A 21,774-nucleotide genomic window follows, 5' to 3' on the forward strand; every position below is an offset into this window, starting at 1 on the left:
CTGTCTCCTGGTCCTCTCCCAGGTGATGTTTCTGCATAAGGGGACACAGTGGGGGTTGGGAGACTGCCAGTCCTTCCCTCTTCTGGGCCACCAGCGGTGCCCTTGTCATCCTGCTCAGATGTCATTCCAAAGAGCTGGCTGCACCCTGGAAGAGTGTTCTACTTCCAGACCCCCAGTAAGACAGGCAAGAGACGGAAATAGTGGTCATGCAAATAGCTTCAGTCACCAGGCATTTGGGTCCGTGGGCCCCATTCTCAGCCCACCCCCACCTAGATATGCCCTCGTGTTTTACTTCAGGTAGACTTAGCAGCTGACACTGACCTGGAGACAGGAAGATAAATCCTTCCCCCATCTCCAGAAAGACTGCAAAGGTGTTCATATATACAATATATATAGTATATTATATATATAATTATATAAATAGTATATATAGTATAGTATAGTATATATAGTATATAGTATAATATAGTACATATATAGTATTATATATATAGTATATAGATAATTATATATTTATATATATATACTATATATATATACTTTTTTTTAAGTTTATTTATTTTTTATTATTTAAAAAAAATTTTTTTTTAACGTTTATTTATTTTTGGGACAGAGAGAGACAGAGCATGAATGGGGAGGGTCAGAGAGAGGGAGACACAGAATCTGAAACAGGCTCCAGGCTCTGAGCTGTCAGCACAGAGCCTGACGCAGGGCTCGAACTCACAGACCGTGAGATCATGACCTGAGCCAAAGTCGGACGCTCAACCCACTGAGCCACCTAGGCGCCCCTAAGTTTATTTATTTTTGAGAGAGACAGACAGTGCAAGCAGGGGAGGGGCAGAGACAGAGGAGGACAGAGGGTCCGAAGCAGGCTCTGGGCTGACAGCAGAGAGTCCCATGCAGGGCTCAAACTCACAAACCACGAAATCATGACCTGAGCAGAAGTTGGACGCTTAACTGACTGAGCCACCCAGGTGCTCCTGCAAAGGAGTTCTTAAAGCCACTGAAGAAGTTTCTCTTGGATCTTTTTCACATGAAACATAAAGAGACCAATTCTGAACACCCTAAGCAAAATAAGCATATGCAAATGCTTATTTTGTTTGTTTCTAGGCTGTTTCCTCCGAAGAGCCTCTGCTTATCCAGGTGAGGCTGCTGCTGTAGGTCAAGGGGGTTTGTAGTCTGTCTTCAGAAAGCCTTTATGTGGCACACAGAAGGCTGCTTCTTACCCACCATATTTCTCAGGTTACCCTGAAATGATTTCCGGCCCTTTCAAAATCAATCTAGCCCACCCTCCCAGCAGCGATATTTGCAACTTTTCAGTTTATTCAAAATAACACGCAGCACTATGACCCACCTCAACCTGAAAAAATAATTCATTGCATTTCAAGAAAAGAATTTGAGTCTGCCTCTACTCCCTCCTTTCTAATATAACCTTCACGCATTACAAAGTAAGGCGGGCTTGGTCTCAAAGGTGTAGCATCTGGAGAGATCTCAGTAGTGAAGGAGGCTCGAATCCTAAATCGTAAACTGATTACTCCTTCCAGGGGTACAAAGCAGATTTCTAACAGCCTATGTGATTTCTATCAGCCTATGTATCCTTTCAGGCAGGGTTGCCACCAGGAAAATGCAACCATTACACCTAAAAATAAAAACACAAAGACGCTGTCTCAATGCAGATACGACTGCTTTAAAATACTTGGAATCGATCAATATTCCAAGAAGGTGAACGGGCAAGAGCCTAGCTCAGCCTGTTCGCATCTCTTTCCTTTTGTTCCCTCCACTCGCTTCACCCTTATGTGCCGGTCCTGTTTTTTCGGTCGCTTGATCCTACTTCCTTCCCTTGTCTGCTCTCTTCTCTCTCTCTTACTGTCACTTACTGGGCGCCAGGGCTGTGCACGCAGTTCTCACACTCACATACACGATGGCAGCGTGGATTGGGATCCAAGCCAGACAGAGGTACCAAGTGCTATAGCAGCATCAAAGAGAAAGCAATGACTTGAGATCAGGAGTGAAAGAAGAGCTTGAGGAAATTCATGGAAGAATCTGGCCAATTACATCAATGGCCCCAGTTCACCCATCGCTGAATCCACACCCTTGGCCACATAACTTTGCCCTCCATGACTCTGGGTTCAACCACGCACCTGGCTTTGTCGATGGAATATTAGGACGCGTGATACGGGCACGAAAAGAAGATGTGATATTGGGCTTGTTCTCTTGTGTTTCCTTCATTGCCCTGAGAAGGACATGCCCGGTGGCCCACTGGTGCCAAGAGAAGGATGAGAGACACATGGAGCAGAGCTGCTCCAGTCAAGGTGACCCTGGCAAACCCAGCCTAGAGCAGAGCCCCCACCTGACCTGCAGATGGCAAGAGAAGCCCCGCCCAATCAGCCAGGACCCAGCTGTCCCAAAGACGTGGGAGTGAAAATAAATGACGCCCGTTTTAAGGCACTGAGTTTTTGGGTGATGTGTTCCATAGCAAACTGATGAAGCTCCCAGAACTATTTCTGATATTTGCCTTTTTCTCCAACACAGCATGTCCCAGTCCCTTCAATGTCCTGAGGATTGACCTACCAAGACATACTTGCTTTCTCTGCTTGCTTTTGGGGACCGATACTCTTGTTCTGAGTATGAATCCACTGAGGATTCTTTGAGGATATGAGTTATGCCCTTCCACTTAACTAAAAGCGCCTAGAAGTAGGAGTCATGGCTCTCCCTTTCAGATCTCATAACCAAATCCACTTCTCTTTGCAGAGAGTCTCTTGATTGCTTTCTTTGGAGACTTTATAATCATTCCCACACTCACGCTCAAACCACACTGGAACATTGTCAGCTCCTCTCTTGTGGGAAGGGAAAAGGCTGGAAAAATAAGATGAGCGAAACTAATCAAATAACCCTGTTTCTGGCAAGTAGCCAGATACCCCGTCCCCACCCCCTGACTCAATACACACACACAGAGACTTCTTCCTCTCTCCAAGGAGCACAGAACAACTGACATTTGATGAAACCATGACTAAGACCATTACCACCCACATCGTGAAATCTAGTAACCACAGACCTCAGAAGCCACAATGACAAGGCGGGAAGTAAACTAAACATAGGCCAGATTTGGTGCTGGTGGCTTTGCATTCATCATAGCATCTAGTCCTCATAAAAATCCTGTGTGGCACGCATTATTATTCCCATTTTACAGATGAAGAAATTGTAGCTCAGGGAGGTAACTTGCTCAAGGCTTCAAGCCACAAATGGTAGAATCAGTATTTTTTTTTAAATTTTTTTTATTATTACGTTTCTTTATTTTTTTTGATAGGCAGAGACAGAGCATGAGTGGGAGAGGGGCAGAGAGAGAGGGAAACACAGAATCCGAAGCAGGCTCCAGGCCCAGAGCCTGACGCGGGGCTCGAACCCACAAGCTGTGAGATCATGACCTGAGCCAAAGTCGGACGCTTAACCGACTGAGCCACCCAGGCGCCCCTAGAATCAGTATTTGAGCAGAGATCTGGCTCTGGGCTGAAATGAAGAACAGTAAAAGCCCTCCCTTCACCCCATTCTTTTTTTTAAAGGTTGATTTATTTTTTGAGAGAGAGAGAGAGAGCGCATACCTGCATGCGTGAACAGGAGATGGGGAGAAAGAGGAGAGACAGAAAATCCCAGGCAGGCTCCTTGCCATCAGCACAGAGCCCGAGGCCGGGCTCCATCTCACAAACTGTCACAGGCTCAATCTCAGGAATCCTGAGATCATGACCTGAGCCAGGCGCACCTCCCCTCACCCCATTCTTATTCCCAATCTATTTGCCACACATCAGAATCACCCGGCATGTTCAGTAAAATGCGTATTCTACCCTCCAGCCCCAGACTTCCAGGATCAGCAGGGGCAGGGCGGGGGGGGGGGGGGGGGGGGGGGGGGGGGGGGGGGGGGGGGGGGGGGGGGGGGACGGCTGGAACTTCCTTTTGAATAAGCACCTTAGGTGATTTTGATGCAGGTGGTCTCCAAGGCACAACTGCAGAATCCTTGCCCTAAATCTTGTAAGACTTGAGACTCTGCCAAAAGGGAGACAGCATCCTTGCCTTTAGAAAGGCTGTACTTCGTGGGAAGCGTTCAGAGGTAAGAGGGAGGCTGTAGAAATACACAACTCTGGAAAAGACAGCAGGCCTACCTGGAGGGCAGAGGATTCTGTGATTCTGACCAACTCTCCTTCGAGGTAAGTTTGGGGTATCCTATTTCTCCTTCCTCTCTTGAATTTATACAATTTACTAGGAATCAGTGTCTTTTATTTAACATTTATTTTTGAGAGAGAGAGAGAGAGAGAGCATGTGTGGGGTAAGGGGCAGGGGGGGACAGAAAATCCAAAGCAGACTATGTGCTGAGAGCAAGACAGCCTGATGCAGGGCTTGAACTCATGAACCATGAGATCATTACCTGAGTCGAAGTCAGATGCTTAACTGACTGAGCCAACCAGGGGCCCCTAGGAACTGGTGTCTTAGTTCAGTCCATAACACCAACACAGGGCAGGCACCCCTCATATCTTCCCAGCAGCCTTTCTCGGTGGGCATCATTATAGTCTGTGCATAGGTAAGGCTGCCAAGCATACTAAGATCCTGACTTCTGAGCTCTGAGTTCCTGGGTTTAAGTCCCGACATGATTATTCACTAGCTGGTTGACCCTGGGCAAATTGCTTACCTATAAATGAGAATAATAATCTCTCTCTGAGGTTGTTATGAGAATTATCTAAGAAAATACACATTAAGTGCTGAGAATAGGGGCACCTGGCTGGCTCAGTCAGTGGAGCATATGACCCTTCTTGGTCTTGGGGTCGTGAGCTCGAGTCTTGCATGAGGGGTAGAGTTTACCTTAATTTAAATTAAAAAATAAATAAAAAGTAATGTGCTTAGGGGCGCCTGGGTGGTTCAGTAGGTTAAGCGGCTGACTTCGGCTCAGGTCATGATCTCGCAGTCCGTGAGTTTGAGCCCTGCGTCGGGCTCTGTGCTGACAGCTCAGAGCCTGGAGCCTGTTTCAGATTCTGTGTCTCCCTCTCTCTGACCCTCCCCCGTTCATGCTCTGTCTCTCTCTGTCTCAAAAATAAATAAACGTTAAAAAAAATTAAAAAAAAAAAGTAATGTGCTTAGGATAAGGACCCAGCACCTAATATGTCTCAATATATGTTGGTCACTCTCACTACTACAGTTAGGGGACAAGAAGTCACTGGGGATAAATGACAGGACTGGGATTTGAACACAAAGCCTGTGCTCTGAACTAGGGAGCTCAGGACTCTTCACTGGGGACTAGTGGGTGCCCCCTGCCTTCCTCTTCTCTTCCTGAGCCAACGTTTCCCTCAGCTTTAACTGACCATAATATGAAAGTTAAGTGTATGTATGTTGTATTCACCAAATAATGTTTTGTTTGTTCTGTTCCTCATTAATAAACTGTGTGAATGTAATACTTTCTAGTTCTCCCTCCTAAAAAAAAAAAACAAAACTCTCTAAAGTGACTAGTACGGGGTACTAGACATCACCCTCAGCCCCTAAGCCCCAAGTCTGTGGCTCGGCTTACCGACAGCCGCAGAACTATTCCTTCCCTCTCCTCTGCTGCCACCGTGTGGTCATATCAGGTTATAACCGGTATTTCCTCTTGCTTTGGGTGGGATGAGGTTTTGGTGTTTTTGTTTATGTATTTTATTTATTATTTTTTAATGCTTATTTATTTTAGAGAGAGCGCGTGAGCTGGGGAGGGACAGAGAGAGGGGACAGAGGATCCGAAGCAGGCTCCAAGCTGCCAGCAGAGAGGCCTATGCCGCCCGAACTCACAAACTGTGACATCATGACCTGAGCCAAAGTTGAATGCTTAACCAACAGGCCACCCAGGTGCCCCAGGGCTGAGGGTTTTTAACTTGAACTCGTAATCTGGTTCTCAGGGAGCATAGGTAGTACACCTCTGATCAAAGTTATGTAACATTTCTTGGGCCGCATGGGTGGTTCCGTCGGTTGAGTGTCTGACTCTTGATTTCACGAGCTCAGGTTCGTGGGATTGAGCCCCCTGTCGGGCTCTGCACTGAGCATGGAGCCTGCTTAGGATCTCTCTCCGTCTCTCTCTGCCCCTCCCCTGCTCTCTCTCTCTCTCTCTCTCTTCTCTCAAAATGAATTAATTAAAAAAAAAAAGATATGTGGGGCGCCTGGGTGGCTCAGTCGGTTAAGCGTCCGACTTCGGCTCAGGTCACGATCTCGCGGTCCGTGAGTTCGAGCCCCGCATCGGGCTCTGGGCTGATGGCTCAGAGCCTGGAGCCTGCTTCCGATTCTGTGTCTCCCTCTCTCTCTGCCCCTCCCCCATTCATGCTCTGTCTCTCTCTGTCTCAAAAATAAATAAACTTAAAAAAAAAAAAAAGATATGTAACATTTCTGGAAAAGCAATGTAACAGATAGCCTTCTGCCCTAATGTGAATTCCAACCTACTTCAGCCTTCGGGAATTTCCCCATTTAAGCAGCAAACATGCACTTCCATCAACTCAGATCAGAAACCAGAAATAATAGGATACAGTCCCTGTTCCCAAATAATACATCATAGTATTTATGTAAACAAATACAATTCAACTGGGGCAAATACACATGCTGAAGATGGGGTTACCCGACAGGAAATGGAGACAAGATCATTCAAGTCACCAGGACTTCCATGTGTCACATTTAGGGCAAACCTCAAATTTTTTTTCTTAAACTGAATACAAAATGATAGCATGAGAACAACAGTAGATAATGTACTGAGACGTTTCTATGTGTTGAGCAAAGTGCTAAGTACTTTGCTGGTATTAATTCGTGGGCCTGTCATGCAAACTCCTGTTACCCCAGTATATACATGAGGAAACAAAGGTACCGCCAGTTTTTGCTGGAGTCAGGCTCTGAGCCCTCAAAACTTTTCCTAACCAATGTTGCCATAACTCATGGGAGCTCGTGCAGTGGTGTTACTGTTTCTTCCTGAAGAGACACTAAAGACTTATCAAGGATCCAGAGAGGATGGGAGATTTAAGCTGAGTTTTGAAGGATAAATAATGATTTCCCATGCTTCCAAGGGGGCTCCAATGTCTTCAGTAAGGCTTTTCTTTGATAAGTGGAATCGGGGCCTTGTGCAGGATGGACAGTAGATAAGCAGATGACATTTATAGGATGTTTACTCTGTGCACACTATGTGTAGAACTTCAACCCGTTGGATGAACCCTGGCAGCAGCCTTCTGAGATAGTTACTGTAACTATCCTCCTTTGGGGACCAAAGCTCAGAGGGACTCAGAAATCCACCCAAGGTCATTCACACGAGCAAACATCAATTCTTGAGGTGGAAGGAAGGAAGATGGGAGCGAGACTTCTTTGATGATCTTTTTATATAGTGTTGGCTTTCAAACTAGGTTAATGTTTTATGTGTTCAAAACAGTTCAATCAAAAAGGATGAAAAAAGCAAATCCAAAAATGGAATCGTGCAGAAACAAATGAATCTACTTTTTTTTTTCCGTTTTCCATCTATTTTGAGATCCCCATAAAGCTGTTTAACAATTAATTTATTTTTAGTACTATGTAATATGCAACTTGTGGTGTCTTTGAATTTGAAGTCAAGTTATTCACACAAATAAATCTATTTCTATACCAAGTTGACAACATAACCACACAGAAAAAAAATAATTCAGATGACTTTTTTAACTCAATACTCTACATCCTTAGAAGGACGTGCTCTAAGAATGAAGAAAAAAAAGAGGAGGAGGAGGAAGAGGAGAGGAAGGAGGAGAAGAAAGAGGAAAAGAAGGAGGAGGAGGACAGGAAGGAGAGGAAGGAGGAGGGGGAGGAGGAGGAGGCAGAGGAGGAGGAGGAGAAGAGGAAGAAACAGAAGAAGGAGAGGAAGAAGAGGAGGAGGAAGAGGAAGAAGAAGAAAAGGGACGGCAAAGAAATCTTGAAATTTTCATTTAGGGTTGCTTTTGTTAGTGGCATAGGCATAATTATGAAGCTATTTAGTGTGTATTATGTGATGATAAAAATGAATAAATACATGGATGCTGGGAATTGTGTTTCCACTGAAGTATCCATATGAACTCATACATTTTAGAAATCCCTATTTTTCCTCTGTCCACTGAAAGGACCTAGAAGCAGTGACATCCCACTAGCAATGAGCACATAGCACCTGGATTTTAGTTCTAAATGTCATTCTCCATAAAAGGAACCAGAGCTTCTTGGAAAGTGGCTAATTCTAAGTCCTTAGCAGAGAAGTTCCATGTGATTCTGGAACAGCTTAGACCAGAAAGAAGGTAAGTACTCGAAAACTAATGGCTTATCTCAAAAGGAGACAGGAATTGGCTTGCAAAGGCAACCAAAGCCCCAGAAAGAATTATGATAATAGACACTGAATTTTTAAAAATCTGTAAGTTCACAGCATTCCTGGGGCGGGGGGGGGGGGGGGGGGGACAGGGAGGTAGAGTTCTGTTTTGTGCAAGATCAGGTAATAAATGCAAAAGAAAAGACAGAATTAGAAATCACCTTTTGACAAAACCCAGTGTAATAACTTGGCTCAGGCAAGGATCATCAACAGATGCTAAAGCCCTCAGGTAGATGGTTGTTGGGAAAAAAGACACTCGCACAGTCTCAAAGTATCATACCCTTACTACTCACAAGAAGGCAAATAACCTTATAATATGGAGATCTGGCATTCACCACCTTGACCAAGTGATTAAACCTAGGGTCACTGAGCTGACATCACGGATTCCCTGACTTGATTCAGTAAGACCATGTAGGTAACATCACTTCTGGTCACATTATTACCCAAAAAGAGGAAATAATTAGAGAAATCAGAGTGTGGGACATTCTGTAAGATGACTGGCCTGCACTTTTTCTTTTTTTTACTTTTTTTTTTTTTAACGTTTATTTATTTTTGAGACAGAGAGAGACAGAGCATGAACGGGGGAGGGGCAGAGAGAGAGGGAGACACAGAATCGGAAACAGGCTCCAGGCTCTGAGCCATCAGCCCAGAGCCCGATGCGGGGCTCGAACTCACGGACCGCGAGATCGTGACCTGAGCCGAAGTCGGACACTTAACCGACTGAGCCACCCAGGCGCCCCTGGCCTGCACTCTTTAAAGAGGCACTGAAGGGGTGCCTGGGTGGCTCAGTCGGTTAAGCATCCAACCTCAGCTCAGGTCATGATCTCACCATTCGTTGGGTTTGAGCCCCGTGTCTGGTTCTGTGCTGACAGCTCAGAGCCTAGAGCCTGTTTCAGATTCTGTGTCTCCCTCTCTCTGTCCCTCCCCTGCTCTCACTCCATTTCTCTCTCTCTATCGCTCTCAAATATTAAACATTAAAAAATATAAATAAATAAATAAATAAATAAATTCTCTCCCTTTACTTCCTCCAACTATTTTCTTTTTAAATTTTTTTAAACTTACTTCCTCCATTTTTTCTTTTTTAAATTGACCGATTTTATTGTCCCTCGATCATTTGCTTTCTCCACCCAGACTAACATGACATCGTGGAAACGGTGAAAATTTCGGAAGTACATAGACCTGATTTTAAATCCTGCCCTGCCCACAAGCCCTGTGTAGTCCCTTAACCCTGCTAAGTCTTGGTTTCTTCATGTCTGAAAGTTACTATTTATTTCCTACCTTGAAAGGCTGCCGGTATTCAGTGGGCCCATATGTTCATTATTGAACGTTTATTGATCATTACCAAGTGTCAGACACAGTAGTGGGCACTGGGGATGATAGAAACACATATTTGAAGGCTGTGTTCTAAATATTTTATATGGATTGACTCATGTTACTTATTCTCATTTCACAAATGAAGAAACTGAGGTGCAGAGGGGTTCAGCATCTTGGCCACAAAGCTAGTAAACGTTAGCCTATCATCCCTGGAGTGAACAGTAATTATGCCACGCCCAGGGAGGAAAACAAAGTCTGTGCCTTCACGGGACTCTTGTTCTGGAGGAAAAATGAAATCTGGAATACCACGGGGACATAGTTTAGGATAGACAAGTAGCAGTTTCTCTTCCCTTTCCTCAATTCCATGACTAAAAAGGAGAATCATATAAAGAGGAAGAGATCTGAGCATCTGCTTTCAACTCCTTCTCTCCCTTACCCAAATAAGTAAGCCGTTTGGTGACAGCTGCTGTCACTCACCTTGATCCATACATCAGTGATTCCCACGCTTGAACAAGCCTCAGAATCACCTGGAGGGCAGGAAAAGTCTGCATCTCACACAGGTTTCCCAGTGAAGCTGATGCCCAGCTCTGGGACCACATGCCGGGAACCACTTCACAGAACAGGTGAGGTAAGTATTGACACTGCAGAGGTGAGGAAACAGGGCTTCAAGAAGGCTGGGTACCTCACCAGGAGCTGACAGGATTTGAACCCAAATCTTTCTGGACTCCCAAGCCCCTGCTGCTTACACTACATCTGAGTAAGAGATTAATACTCAAGGATTTTCCCATTCCATGTCTGTTCATTTCATTTTGGAATCTCTGTTCTTGAAAGGCAAAGTTAAGGTTCTGTGAGTGCATATTTTCATTTCTGACTGGAACGAGAGATAGTTTCTAAAAACTATTTTACAAATGCTCCTGTCCCTTCATCCAAGAATTCCTCTTCCAGAAATCTATACTAAGAGAACTATCCAAAATATGGCTCAAAATGCAAAAATGCTAAGTATTTTAGTGAAAAACTGGGAATCTAAATACCCAATATTAAGGAACTGGCTAAATAAATCATGGCATATACAAATGATGGAATATTATGAAGGCATTAAAAAGTATTTATTTAGAATTTTTATTAACATGTCAAATTATTTACGGCATCATATTAATAAAATAGAACACGGAACTAAATCCAATAAGCTCTCAATGTTACTAAAAATAGTGAAAAAGGACTGAAGGAAATAAACAAGAACATTGACAACAGTTATCTCTGCTTCTTCTACACTGTCTACAATGAGTTTTTTAAATCAGAAAAACCATGCACTTTCTTCTTACTGATTAACTACAACAGATATTTGTGAGACCCTTCTAGTTAGTCAATTCCTGAATAACCAGGAAAAGCAAAACTGAATTCTAAAGCTAATCTTTTCATTCCAGATTACATTTTCCCTGACCTTAGAATGTACACCATTTTAAGCAAAAAAAAAAAAAAAAAAAAAAAGAGGAGGAAAACATTCAAATGACAATCATTATTATAAATACAAATACAAATAGAAAAAAAAAAAAAAGCCTAGAAAGATTCCTGTGAAAATGATAACGGGAATCATTTTTGGTTGGCGGAATTATAGGACTCGTAAAAGCTCTTTTTAGCTTAACAATTTTTATCACATTTTCTACAATGGACACCTACTACTTCTGTAGTAAAAAGTCTTTGCTGTTTTTCAAGAGACAACCATGAAGCAAATCACAGCACATCTACACAATGGAATATCAAGAGCCATTTTTAAAATGTGGTAGACTAGTAATAACATGAAAAAAATTTTGATACATATTAGCTGACCATACTATAAAACAGTATGTTCAGAATGATCCCATTGTTTTGTTTAAAAACAAACAAGCAAAGTGTCTATGTATACAAAGAAAATACGTTGGAAGGAAATATGCCAAAATATTAATAGTGTTTTACCCTAGATGGTTGGATGGGACATTATTCTAACTTTCTTATTTTCACTTTGTATTGCGGCAAATTTTCCTCTGTTGAATATTACTTTTCAAATATGCAAAAAAAAAAAAAAAATTTTTTTAAAAAGCTACATTAAACAAAAAAGTCACATTGTTAAATAAGAGAGAGAGAGAGAGAGAGAGAGAGAGACAAAGAAATTAGCAAGAGGATCTTATCCAAAGATCCTCCAATTTCAAAAGGCTTCCCAGCTCCAACCCAGCTCTGATGTTTTTAAATCAAGCTGGCCTTCCAGCATCAGGAGCACAGTCAACCTCAATCCTTCCTCCTATTTAAGACTTAGTAACGTTTCAGCAGGACACTGGCTCCCACAGCAAAGGTCACCCCTCTTGATGGGGCAAACATCATTGTCTGGAACCTTTAAACAAGACCCCGGTAGAGAACATCTGATTACAAGTAAATACAATTTATAATCACTGATGAAGGGGACACACTATTTATGTTGCAAATAACACACTAACTATAGAATTATATTCCCAGGCCTGGCAGAGACCTCTGAGATCATCTGAAGACAATTTCCAGGACACTGTCTTTAGGATGTTATGTAAATATTGACTAGAAACAATAACAGAGATGTCATGCTAGAGAATCTTAAGTAAACAGTTCAAAAGCCTGGTTTCCTGTTTATACAGTTTGAAGTCACTTTGTACTGCTAGCCACAAGGTGATTTAGCATTCCAGTTTAATCTAAGAATTTCTTGACTTTACATATAATAAAAGGGACTACAAAGAACAGCTGGAAAGCCACACAACACAGGAAGGAACAAAAACAAATCCACAGACATGTGTCTTCCAGCCCAAACAAGGAGAAATCTATGCAGCTAGACTATCAGTTCAATCTATTTCCAAATCACTGTCCTCGCTGTGACAGGTGGCAGAGTTACACACAGACGTGAGCACCAAGACTTCTTTTTCTGGGAGCAATCCAAATTCCTGTAGAAAAGCTTCGAGGTCCACAGCAAAGAAATCTTCCCCCAGCTGGTCAGTGACACGAACAAAATTGCCAATCAACTCACCCCCCTTGTAGATCAGCAGGGCCGGAAGGGCATTCCTGGTGAAGCGACTGCTGGCCCCAATAACTGAGCTCTTCACCCGGCAGAATTTGACAGCTGGGTACTCGGCAGCAAGGCAAATCATGCAGCCGTTCATGGCTTCGGTCCCCGGAATGCCGTCCTCATAAATATGGACCATGATGAGGGTGCTTTTCTGTTCTTTATCGATCATCTCTAAAAACCCTTCTCCACTGGGGATCTCAAACACCTGCTTGAACTGGGGCCCCTTGTGAAGCTGCTGCCGCATCTCTTCCATCCTCTGCTTCCGGTACTGCTGTAGAAACTCCTCGTCATCTCGGTCCTCATTCATCATGGCAAACTCCTTCAGAGTCATCTGCAGGACGACCAGCAGTGAGCAGAACAAACACAAACTGAACTCTGTGACAATAGTTAACATGTACCGGGACACATGGGTGGTTCAGGTGGTTGAGCAACTGACCTCGACTCAGGTCGCGGTCTCATGGTTTGTGAGTTCGAGCCCCCCATCGGCCTCTGTGGGGACAGTGCGGAGCCTGCTTGGGATTCTCTCTCCCTCCCTCTCTCTCCCTCCTTGACTTGCACACGTGCTCTCTTTCTCCCTCTCAAAATAAATAAATAAACTTCAAAAAAAAAATAGTTAACATGTACCACATGCTTATGTTACGTGAGCTCAGTACCATGCCAAGTGCTCTGTATGCATTAAAGCTCGCGGAATTCTTACGATAACCCCACTGGGAGGGGATTTCAATTGCCCCCATCTTACAATTGAGGTTCAAAGACTTGAGATTATCTGTACCAGTTCACGTAGGTACAAGCCCAGAATTCAAACTGGATTTTTAAAAAATCTAGTCTTTTGGTGGCTCAGCTGGTTAAGTGTCTGACTTTTGGTTTTGGCTCAGGTCACGATCTCACAGTTCATGGGTTGGAGCTCCACATGGGGCTCTGTGCTGACAGCATGGAGCCTGCTTAGGATTGATATTCTCTCTCTCTCTCTCTCAAAAACAAATAAATAAATTAATACATATATATATATATATATATATATATATATATATATATATAGTCTTTCAGCTACTGTATTATAATGTCTCTCCCTCCAAACAGACATCAATTAATATCACTTCATGAACTTGTTTCTTTTGGTCAGTCTCAACAATAGATTATTTTATCTACTGTTTCATTTTTGTTGAAAAGACAACAGGATACTAAGGACTTTTAAAAATTTAAGAACACTCGTAATTCTTGCTCTACACCCTCCCCACACACACATATACATACAAAAAACACACAGTCACATTCTCTAATACCATATTTTGCTTTTTATTACCAGGCATATGCTGACATCATTTTTGCTTTTATAACAGCAGTTGTGGATGTACCAATTAAGCTATAACCTGCTCTTGCCACTTGGCATTATTACATCACAAATATTTCCCCCTGCTTCTCAATTATTTTTTATAGAATGACGCGTACTGTGCCATATTTTGCTTGACTTCCCCTTTTCTGGCACTGAGCTGGTTTCCAGCTCTGCTCTGCGGTACACAACCCAGGAGGACAGGGACAGAGCTGCTCTCAACCGCCCCATGCGGTCATGTGTTGCTTTATCTGCTCTAATCTCAGCATAAGGAAGCACTGTGAGCAGCGGGCACACAGCCCTGCCGCCAGCTCGAGACACAAAAGTTGTCTTCCTTCTCTGGGCCTGGTGCGGCAAGACATCCCCACACCCGGAACAAAGCCTACCTCTGCCCAGTCCGGCACCAATCAGATGGTGGAGGCCGGGGACCACAGTAGAGCAGGATGGACATTTCTGCGTCACGGCCAGCACAGCACCGTCCTTCTTCCCAGCCCCCTGCTCCCAGCTTTCCCATCTACCTCGGCCCACCAGAGTGCCTCTGAGCCATTATGGTCAGAAAGTCTAATGCCCTGAAATCCTCCTCCTGCTCCAGGCAAATGACTCCTCATTTAATCCTCTTATCTGCTCCCTGATCCTGGCTGGCATTCCCAGCCAAGAGCTGCTTTGGGCTACAGCCCAATGATCTCAGGCACTCCTTGACATTCACCCACGTTCAGAGGCCAGGTGGAAGGGGAAATAAAAGGTCCTTTTGATACAGGGCAAGTAACAGAGGGTCAGGGGCCTATTTCCAAGTATCTTCCAGAGTGTCCATTTGCTTCTACTGTGTTGCCTTGTTAAGAGTAAATTCTCATGAATAGGCTTCAGGTGAAACAGAGCAGCACCATGGAAAGAGCAAAAAAAACCTGGGTGAATCCCAGTGCTTATGAGCATTTACTAGTTAGATGCCCTGAGCCAAGTCCCCTCTCCTCTCAAAGCATCGGTTTCATCATCTGTAAAACAGGGATAAAACCACCAACTTCAGAGGGTTATTTCTGGCCCAAGGTAAGACTTCCATAAAGCACTCTGAATGGGCCAGGCACTTCGGGGGCCTTTGTACCCAGAGAGCACTGTGAGGTAGAGGGACTGACCTCACCGGACCCCTGACAAACCAGATTCAGAACAGAAGACACACCCCCACCGTCTCCAGTAGCAGAGCTGAGGTTCAAACCCCAGTGTGTCCGAGTTAGGACGTGACTCTACTTCCCCTGACACTACACAGCTCTGTGGAGGCCAAATCAAACACCTGCACCTCTTGGATCACTGACCCCAGTTGCAACAGCCAGGAGCGTTTCTCAGAGAGGCCCGGGGGGGCTGCTAATTACCTTCCCACTGATCTTCTCCTGGAGCTCCTTCTGTTGGCGTTGCTCCTCCTCTTCATCCAGATGGGACCTGCAGGTCATTGACAGCTTCTTGATCAGCCGTTCCATTTCCCGGCACTGCTCCTCCCTTTGCTCAGTCTCCAACTGTTTGAAGCGGCGCCAGTCATTTATCACCCCTTTTGGACCTGGGTCGATGGTGAACATGGAGGTGACCAAGAAGAGCAGGCAGAGAATTACGGACCAGCTCACATCTGTCTAACGCTTGCTCCGCCAACTGCACAGTAACGCTCACGCGGGGCAGCAGGGTCCACGTAGTGACGTCCACTGCAGCGTGGCTTGCGATAATTAAGGGGCCGAGCTAAAGGTCCGACATTAGGAGGCGCACTAAATAAGTAATGACTTATCTACTCAAAGGAAAATGAGGCAACTCGTAGAAAGAATGAGGTAGCTATAGGTTTTCTTGCCATAAAAGATGTTCAAATACATTAGGTCAAAAAAATAAAAAATAAAGAGCAAAATGCAGAACAATATCATGGTATGATCATCCAATTTTTAGAAAAGGAATTGCCTGTGTATGTACAAATACTTACAGGTATTCGTATATGTGCACGTACATTTGTATGTTCATAGAAAAAGGACTAAAGAAGAATAAGTCAACCGTTAACAGAAGCTGTCTCTAGCTAGTAAGCTCCAAGAGGACTTGTGAGATAGAACTTCTATTTTTTTCTTTCTACCTTAATACATTCTGTATTACCTGGATTTTTATAACAAGATTGTGGCAGGTTGTTCTGTTATTCAAGATACCCCCAAGCCTCCCTGCCCCTTGCCATGTAACTTGTAGGACCTCTTATGGGATGAGTACACGCATCCCCAGCCCACTGATGTTGGGTTTGGCCACATGATGTGCTTTGGCCAATGGATTCTGAGCAAAAGATTTATGAGCCATTACGTTTCCAACAGCCCTCTCTTGCTCGCTATACCTGGTCATGAAAAGGCATGTCCCGGTCAGGGGCTGCTCTTTCAACCCTTCCCTAGAATGACAGGACATATGAAGCAAAAGCAGGGCTGCTGACCCACACGAGCAGCAAGTAACACATTTGAGAAATACACCTTCACTCTCACGAGCCACTGAGATTTGGAGGCTATTTGTTACTGCAGAAAAAAATATAAAAATCTATGTGAGAAAAACTTAAAAATGCTACCAAGAAACACTAAGAAAGACCTGGTTAAATGGAAAAGCAATACCATATTCCTGACTAGGAAGACCCAACATCACAAGGGTGCCAACAACCCCTAAGTTAATTTATATATTTAATGTATTCCCATGTGTGCACGTTCCTAAATTTGCTTTGGAAAAGTAAGAAAGCAAAAGTTGAGGGGTGCCTGGCTGGTTCAGTCAGTACAGCACACAGTACCCAGTCTTAGGAACTCTATCCCATGTTGAGGGTAGAGCCTACTTAAAAAAAAAATTGGGGGAAAATGATGGCACAGAAGAGTACTGAAGGTCAACCGGCCCGACCACGTACTAAACATGTAACACAGTAATTAAAAACAGTGTGATGCAGCACAGTAAAAAACAAATCAATGAAAGAAACTACAAAGTATAGCTAAAGATAAAAATATAAACAGAAATTCAATACATGATAAGACTGACATTTCAAAGCAATGGAGAAAAGACAGCTAATTCAATAAATGGTGTTGAAATAGTGGGTAAAATATGAAAAATACTAACGTGAAGCCCTGCCACATACCTTGCACCAAAATGAATTCCAGATTAATCAATATTTAAGTGTAAAAAAAATCATAAAAGTATTTTAAAAAGGCATGGGAGAACTTTTTATAATCCTGGAGTGAAAAAAGACCTTTTCGGTAAGAAACTAAATTAAGAAACTATAAAATAATGCCTTCAGGTACATAAAAATAAAAATTTTCTGCCCAGAAAAGAACACAAAGTCAAAAGACAAACCACAAATTGGTAGAAATATTTATAGCTCATACCACAGATTAGTTTCCTTAAAACAAAGCTCCCTAAAAAGACCAACCACCAAATTTTAAGAATGAGCAAAGGACAGGAAACTCGCTCTTAAAGTTATAAAAGATGGGGCGCCTGGGTGGCTCAGTAGGTTAAGCCTCCGACTTCAGCTCAGGTCATGATCTCACAGTTCGTAAGTTCAAGCCCTGCGTCAGGCTCTGTGCTGACAGCTCAGAGTCTGGAGCCTGCTTTGGATTCTGTGTGTGTGTGTCTCTCTCTGCCCCGCCCTCTCTCATAAATGAATTAACATTTAAAAAAAATTGTTTTAAGTTATAAAAGAGGTTCAGTGTCCCTCTTGAAAAGGTAGGAAATAAAACTACAGTGAGTTACCATTTGTCATCCATTGAGGATGGCGAAGATCACAAATTCTGGTAACACAGTAGGAGGGCAAGTGTCTGGGGAAAAAACACATTGCTGGTTATAGATAAACCAGTGCCACTTCCACTGACAGCAATTTGGAAACATTAAAATGTAAAAGTATAAATATGCCATTTCTAGGAATTTATACTAGAATTGGTATATATTGGTATACATTTATACCAATATATGCATACCTATGACTTAAGTGACATCAAACAACTATTAATTTGAGAAGCCGGATTCAAAAGCAGGTCTGTGTTTACTGTGTGTGATCGGTCTGTGCATGCTGTGCACACAAGTCCGCACTGTGCACTGAGATGGCCAGAGCACACACAGGGAAATGCCGACAAAAGTTTATCTCTGGAAGTGGGACTGGAATTAGAGAGCAATGATCAGGAGACTTCTGACTGATACATATTTAATGGACATTTTTTTAAACCTGTTCCCTGGGCTCAGGGATTTCCAGTACCTGTGTTGACTGAGATGCCTTCCCCTGCCAACTCTGCATCTGCAGGCATCGAACTGCCGGCCAGGGCGCCACTGCCTCTGTCCTTGTCCTCGCGGTCGCTGTCCTCATCCTCACTGCTGCTGTAATAGTACTGGAGCTTCTCCCCCAGCAGCTTATCATCCAGGGTTGTCATGGCTCCTGAGAGAGGCAATGTATCAGGCTCTTTGCTGACGTGACCCAGACAGACATGAATCGGATGACTAGGGGCTCACTTATGCTGAGATCCTGCTATTTACAGGACCCTAACATTGACTTTTTTCATAAGCAGGACCTCAACAAATCCATACCATAATTGTGCTCTTTTTGTAGAAGGTAAAACTAAAGCCCAGATAAGGGAAGCTTCTTTGCCAAACTTCACAGCAAACGGTGGAGCTGGGATCAAACCCTAGGATGCTTGACTCCAAGAGACTGAAGGTGTGAGTCACTGTCTTCTGTAAACCATATCCTGTACTAATGTGTTAGCTAGGAGAAATCTGCTTACTGATCGGAGGTTTTATCTACACATACTTTTAGGGTTTTCTACCAACTAAGACTGCTGGGTCATTGAAAGTTGGGTAAGAATCCTCAGGAAAAACTCCAAACAGCAGCATCAAGAGCATGATGCTGAGTCACTGTCTAAGCCAATCACTGATCTGTCTCTTGCCCTCAACATCCCCAGTGGATGGATGGGCTCTGAAAGCCCTACCAACTCTGGTTAAAAGAAGAGCCCGTGATAAGATTTTACTAATTCCCAAGAGTTTAAAGGACAATGGTTAGAACCAAGAGCCTGCATCAGAAGAAGCCAGGGGCATTTGGAGAGAGAGGTGCAGCTTAGCCCCTCACAGGCCAGCTTGCCTTTCCAGCAGGGAGGGTGACAACTCTAGTCCTCTAAGTATCGAAATACTAGGATTCCTTCATTAAAGACTTCTCACCCGGACTGTTAAACTCCGTTACAAAGTGGCTCTCCCACCCGGCAGGGGGCCTTGAAAGCAGGGACCTCCAAGGCCTAGGACAAGGCCTCCGCACAATTCACTAAGCTCTTAAGGACACAGCTTGGATCGGACGGGAATGAGAGACCGCAGTAGAAGGACAGAGAAGGTGCACAGGAGGCAGGGTTTACTGAGAGAAACGTGCAGGTACGGGGAGGGGTGGGGGTTTCGGGGAAACAGAACCAAACTTAAAGAGGCATGGCGACTCAGGCGGTGCAAGACCAGCAGACAGACCAGGTAGCGGCGTGCTAGGTGAGGGCGGGGCCTCTGAGGAGGATGGGGCCAGGGCGGGCCAGTGGAGAGGTTCCCGGAGGAGGCGGGGCCAGAGAAGGGCGCGAGGAAGGCGGGGCCTGGGCGGAGTGGGGCTGGGCTGGAAAAAGCGGAAGGGCTCTCGGAGGAGGCGGGCTCGTGGAGGGGCGGGGGGGGGGTGGGGCCAGCGGAAGGGCGGTGGAGGGGCGCGCGGAACCTTTGGGGGAGCCTGGTGGAGGTGGGGCCAGAGGAGGAGGCAGGCAGAGAAGTTGCAGAGGCCTGGGGGTCGAGGGGGATCACAGACATCACCGAGCACCGGCATTCCATCACCTCCCACACGTATTCCATGCCCGCCGCTTCTTCCCCACTGACCTCAGTGCAGTTACCCGGCCTAGGTCAGTCTGGACGCCTTCGGGCTGGCAGCTTCAGGGACTTCGAAGGAAGGGAGCGCTCGGGTGAACGAAGAGAAGTGGGTCGGCGCCTTGAGCACTAAGAGAAAAGCCGCCGGAGTCCCGACTGCGCGGACCAATGAGGCGGCCTTCCTGCGGTCGGGCAGACACGCTGCCCAATTAGGAAAAGCCTCCTCTGGTGGTTGAAGGAAAGGCTACGGGTCCTCCTTTGGGACAAAACACCTCGACGACGATAATACATTTCAATTTGCTTTGTTTTACTTTAAATGAAAAGCTACACTGCATATACCCAATTCTGAGTAGTAAGAAAAGTTTGTTTAGTTATCTTTGAAGTTTCTGAAATCATTTCACATGTGTTTTTCATTGGTTCTTAATAACATCGCGACTCTTATGACAGACTCAGACGTTAATTTGCCCCAAAATAAAAAAAAGCCCGGTCCTTGACAAAGCTATGTGAATTCCTGAACCGGATTCTAGAACAGAAAAAAGGACACGAACGGGACAACTAACGGAATGAGGTCTATTAACGATAGTGTATCAACAGTTTTAATAATTGTACTATGGTTAAGATGTTAATCTTTGAGGATTCTTGGTGAAGAATATAGGGGAACTCTATGCTACCTTTGCAACTTTTTTTAAAACCTAAAATGATTTCAATTTCTGAGTCCTTATTAAGGTGTCCAGTACACAACCATAAAGTTGGAAGCTTTGTGCAAATTGAATCCTTCAAAACATCCTAAAACAATACACTCTAAAATAGGGCTCTTAATTTGACAGAGAGATTCTCAACTTGCGGTTCTACAACCACCTGAAATTGTCTGCAAATTTATTATACGGGCCCATTTTTCCGAGAAGCTGTTTGTTTAGACTATCAAGACTGAGAACTCCCCTCCCCAAATTTAGGAAAAATCATCCCATGGACATCCTATGGTATTTTTTTTTTTTTGTATTTTTGTTTGCAGAGTGAATAATCTTACCTTAATCAGATCGGTGTGAACAATTAACCAACTGGAGGATGCTTGTGATTTGCTTTAAGTGACAAGCCAGCACCCAGCAACAGAGCCTCTGCATGGCCCATTCCCTGTAAATATCTGTTAAATGAATGCTAGATGGATGCTTTGCTTTTAATTTTCTTGACATCTCCCTGAAGCAGGGATCTTCTTTATCCATGGACTGTCCTTTGTCCTTCAAAATTCACTTTAAATTGAAGGCTGTAATCCTCAGTGCTTCAAAGATCCTTGTTTCCCTGGGCAGGTTACCCTCCCACTCATTAAGAGAAGAAATTCACATCTCTTTCCCAAAACATGCAACACTCTCTCCTGGCTCAGTTTACGACCCTGATTCTTATTTCGCCTGAAAAACAGAAGCAATCAAAAGGGACTTGCACTTGAGGCCACCGTGAAAATATACCCACAACCCTTGCATCCCATCCCATGGGCACCCATTCGTGACAGAGCACCCATTCCATGAATCACTCCTGCAGTGAATCCTGCTCCTCCAGCCTAGTAAAGGACTCTGTTCCTGCAATTACCTCCTCTCTGACTCCCTGCATATTCAAACTTCCTTTCTACAGTGTGCTAATATGCTTTCCTGGTTCTCTTCCAAAAAAAAAATCCTCTCAGATACCATTTTCCACCGTTCAGATAGTTAAATATCGGAAACTTTGACAACAGCATGACTGTGGGGAATGCATTGCTGGTGAGGTGTAAATTGATACAACTCTTATAGATGAGAAATATCTGTCAATATTAAAAAATATATACCTTTAGTCCAGTGACTCCCCTCCTGGAAGTTCTTCCTATAGATATACTTGCATGAACATAGTATTTCGTTGAAAAAAAAA

The 21,774-nt window shown here is 44.1% G+C and overlaps 1 protein-coding gene across 1 annotated transcript; it reads right to left on the bottom strand.

The window, feature by feature from the left end:
- Window positions 1-10,734: 10,734 nt before the first annotated feature.
- On the bottom strand, window positions 10,735-20,094 carry PDCL (phosducin like). Its single transcript, XM_042913455.1, has 4 exons — window positions 19,894-20,094; window positions 18,266-18,442; window positions 15,408-15,589; window positions 10,735-13,047 (listed from the first exon to the last, which is right to left on the bottom strand). The coding sequence occupies exons 2-4, from the start codon at window positions 18,435-18,437 to the stop codon at window positions 12,496-12,498; spliced, it is 906 nt and encodes a 301-aa protein (XP_042769389.1). The 5' UTR covers window positions 18,438-18,442; window positions 19,894-20,094; the 3' UTR covers window positions 10,735-12,495.
- Window positions 20,095-21,774: the final 1,680 nt, after the last annotated feature.

Source organism: Panthera leo, chromosome D4 (assembly GCF_018350215.1).
Source record: "Panthera leo isolate Ple1 chromosome D4, P.leo_Ple1_pat1.1, whole genome shotgun sequence".
NCBI classification, from domain to species: domain Eukaryota; kingdom Metazoa; phylum Chordata; class Mammalia; order Carnivora; family Felidae; genus Panthera; species Panthera leo.

What these genes read in the sequence shown, in the direction of transcription:
- PDCL (XM_042913455.1), bottom strand. Translation starts at nt 18,437, where the DNA reads ATGACAACCCTGGATGATAAGCTGCTGGGGGAGAAGCTCCAGTACTAT. An exon ending in AGGCATCTCAGTCAACACAG is followed by an intron (nt 15,590 to 18,265) that starts GTACTGGAAATC and finishes CCATCGACCCAG; the next exon opens with GTCCAAAAGGGGTGATAAAT. An exon ending in AGGAGAAGATCAGTGGGAAG is followed by an intron (nt 13,048 to 15,407) that starts GTAATTAGCAGC and finishes GTCGTCCTGCAG; the next exon opens with ATGACTCTGAAGGAGTTTGC.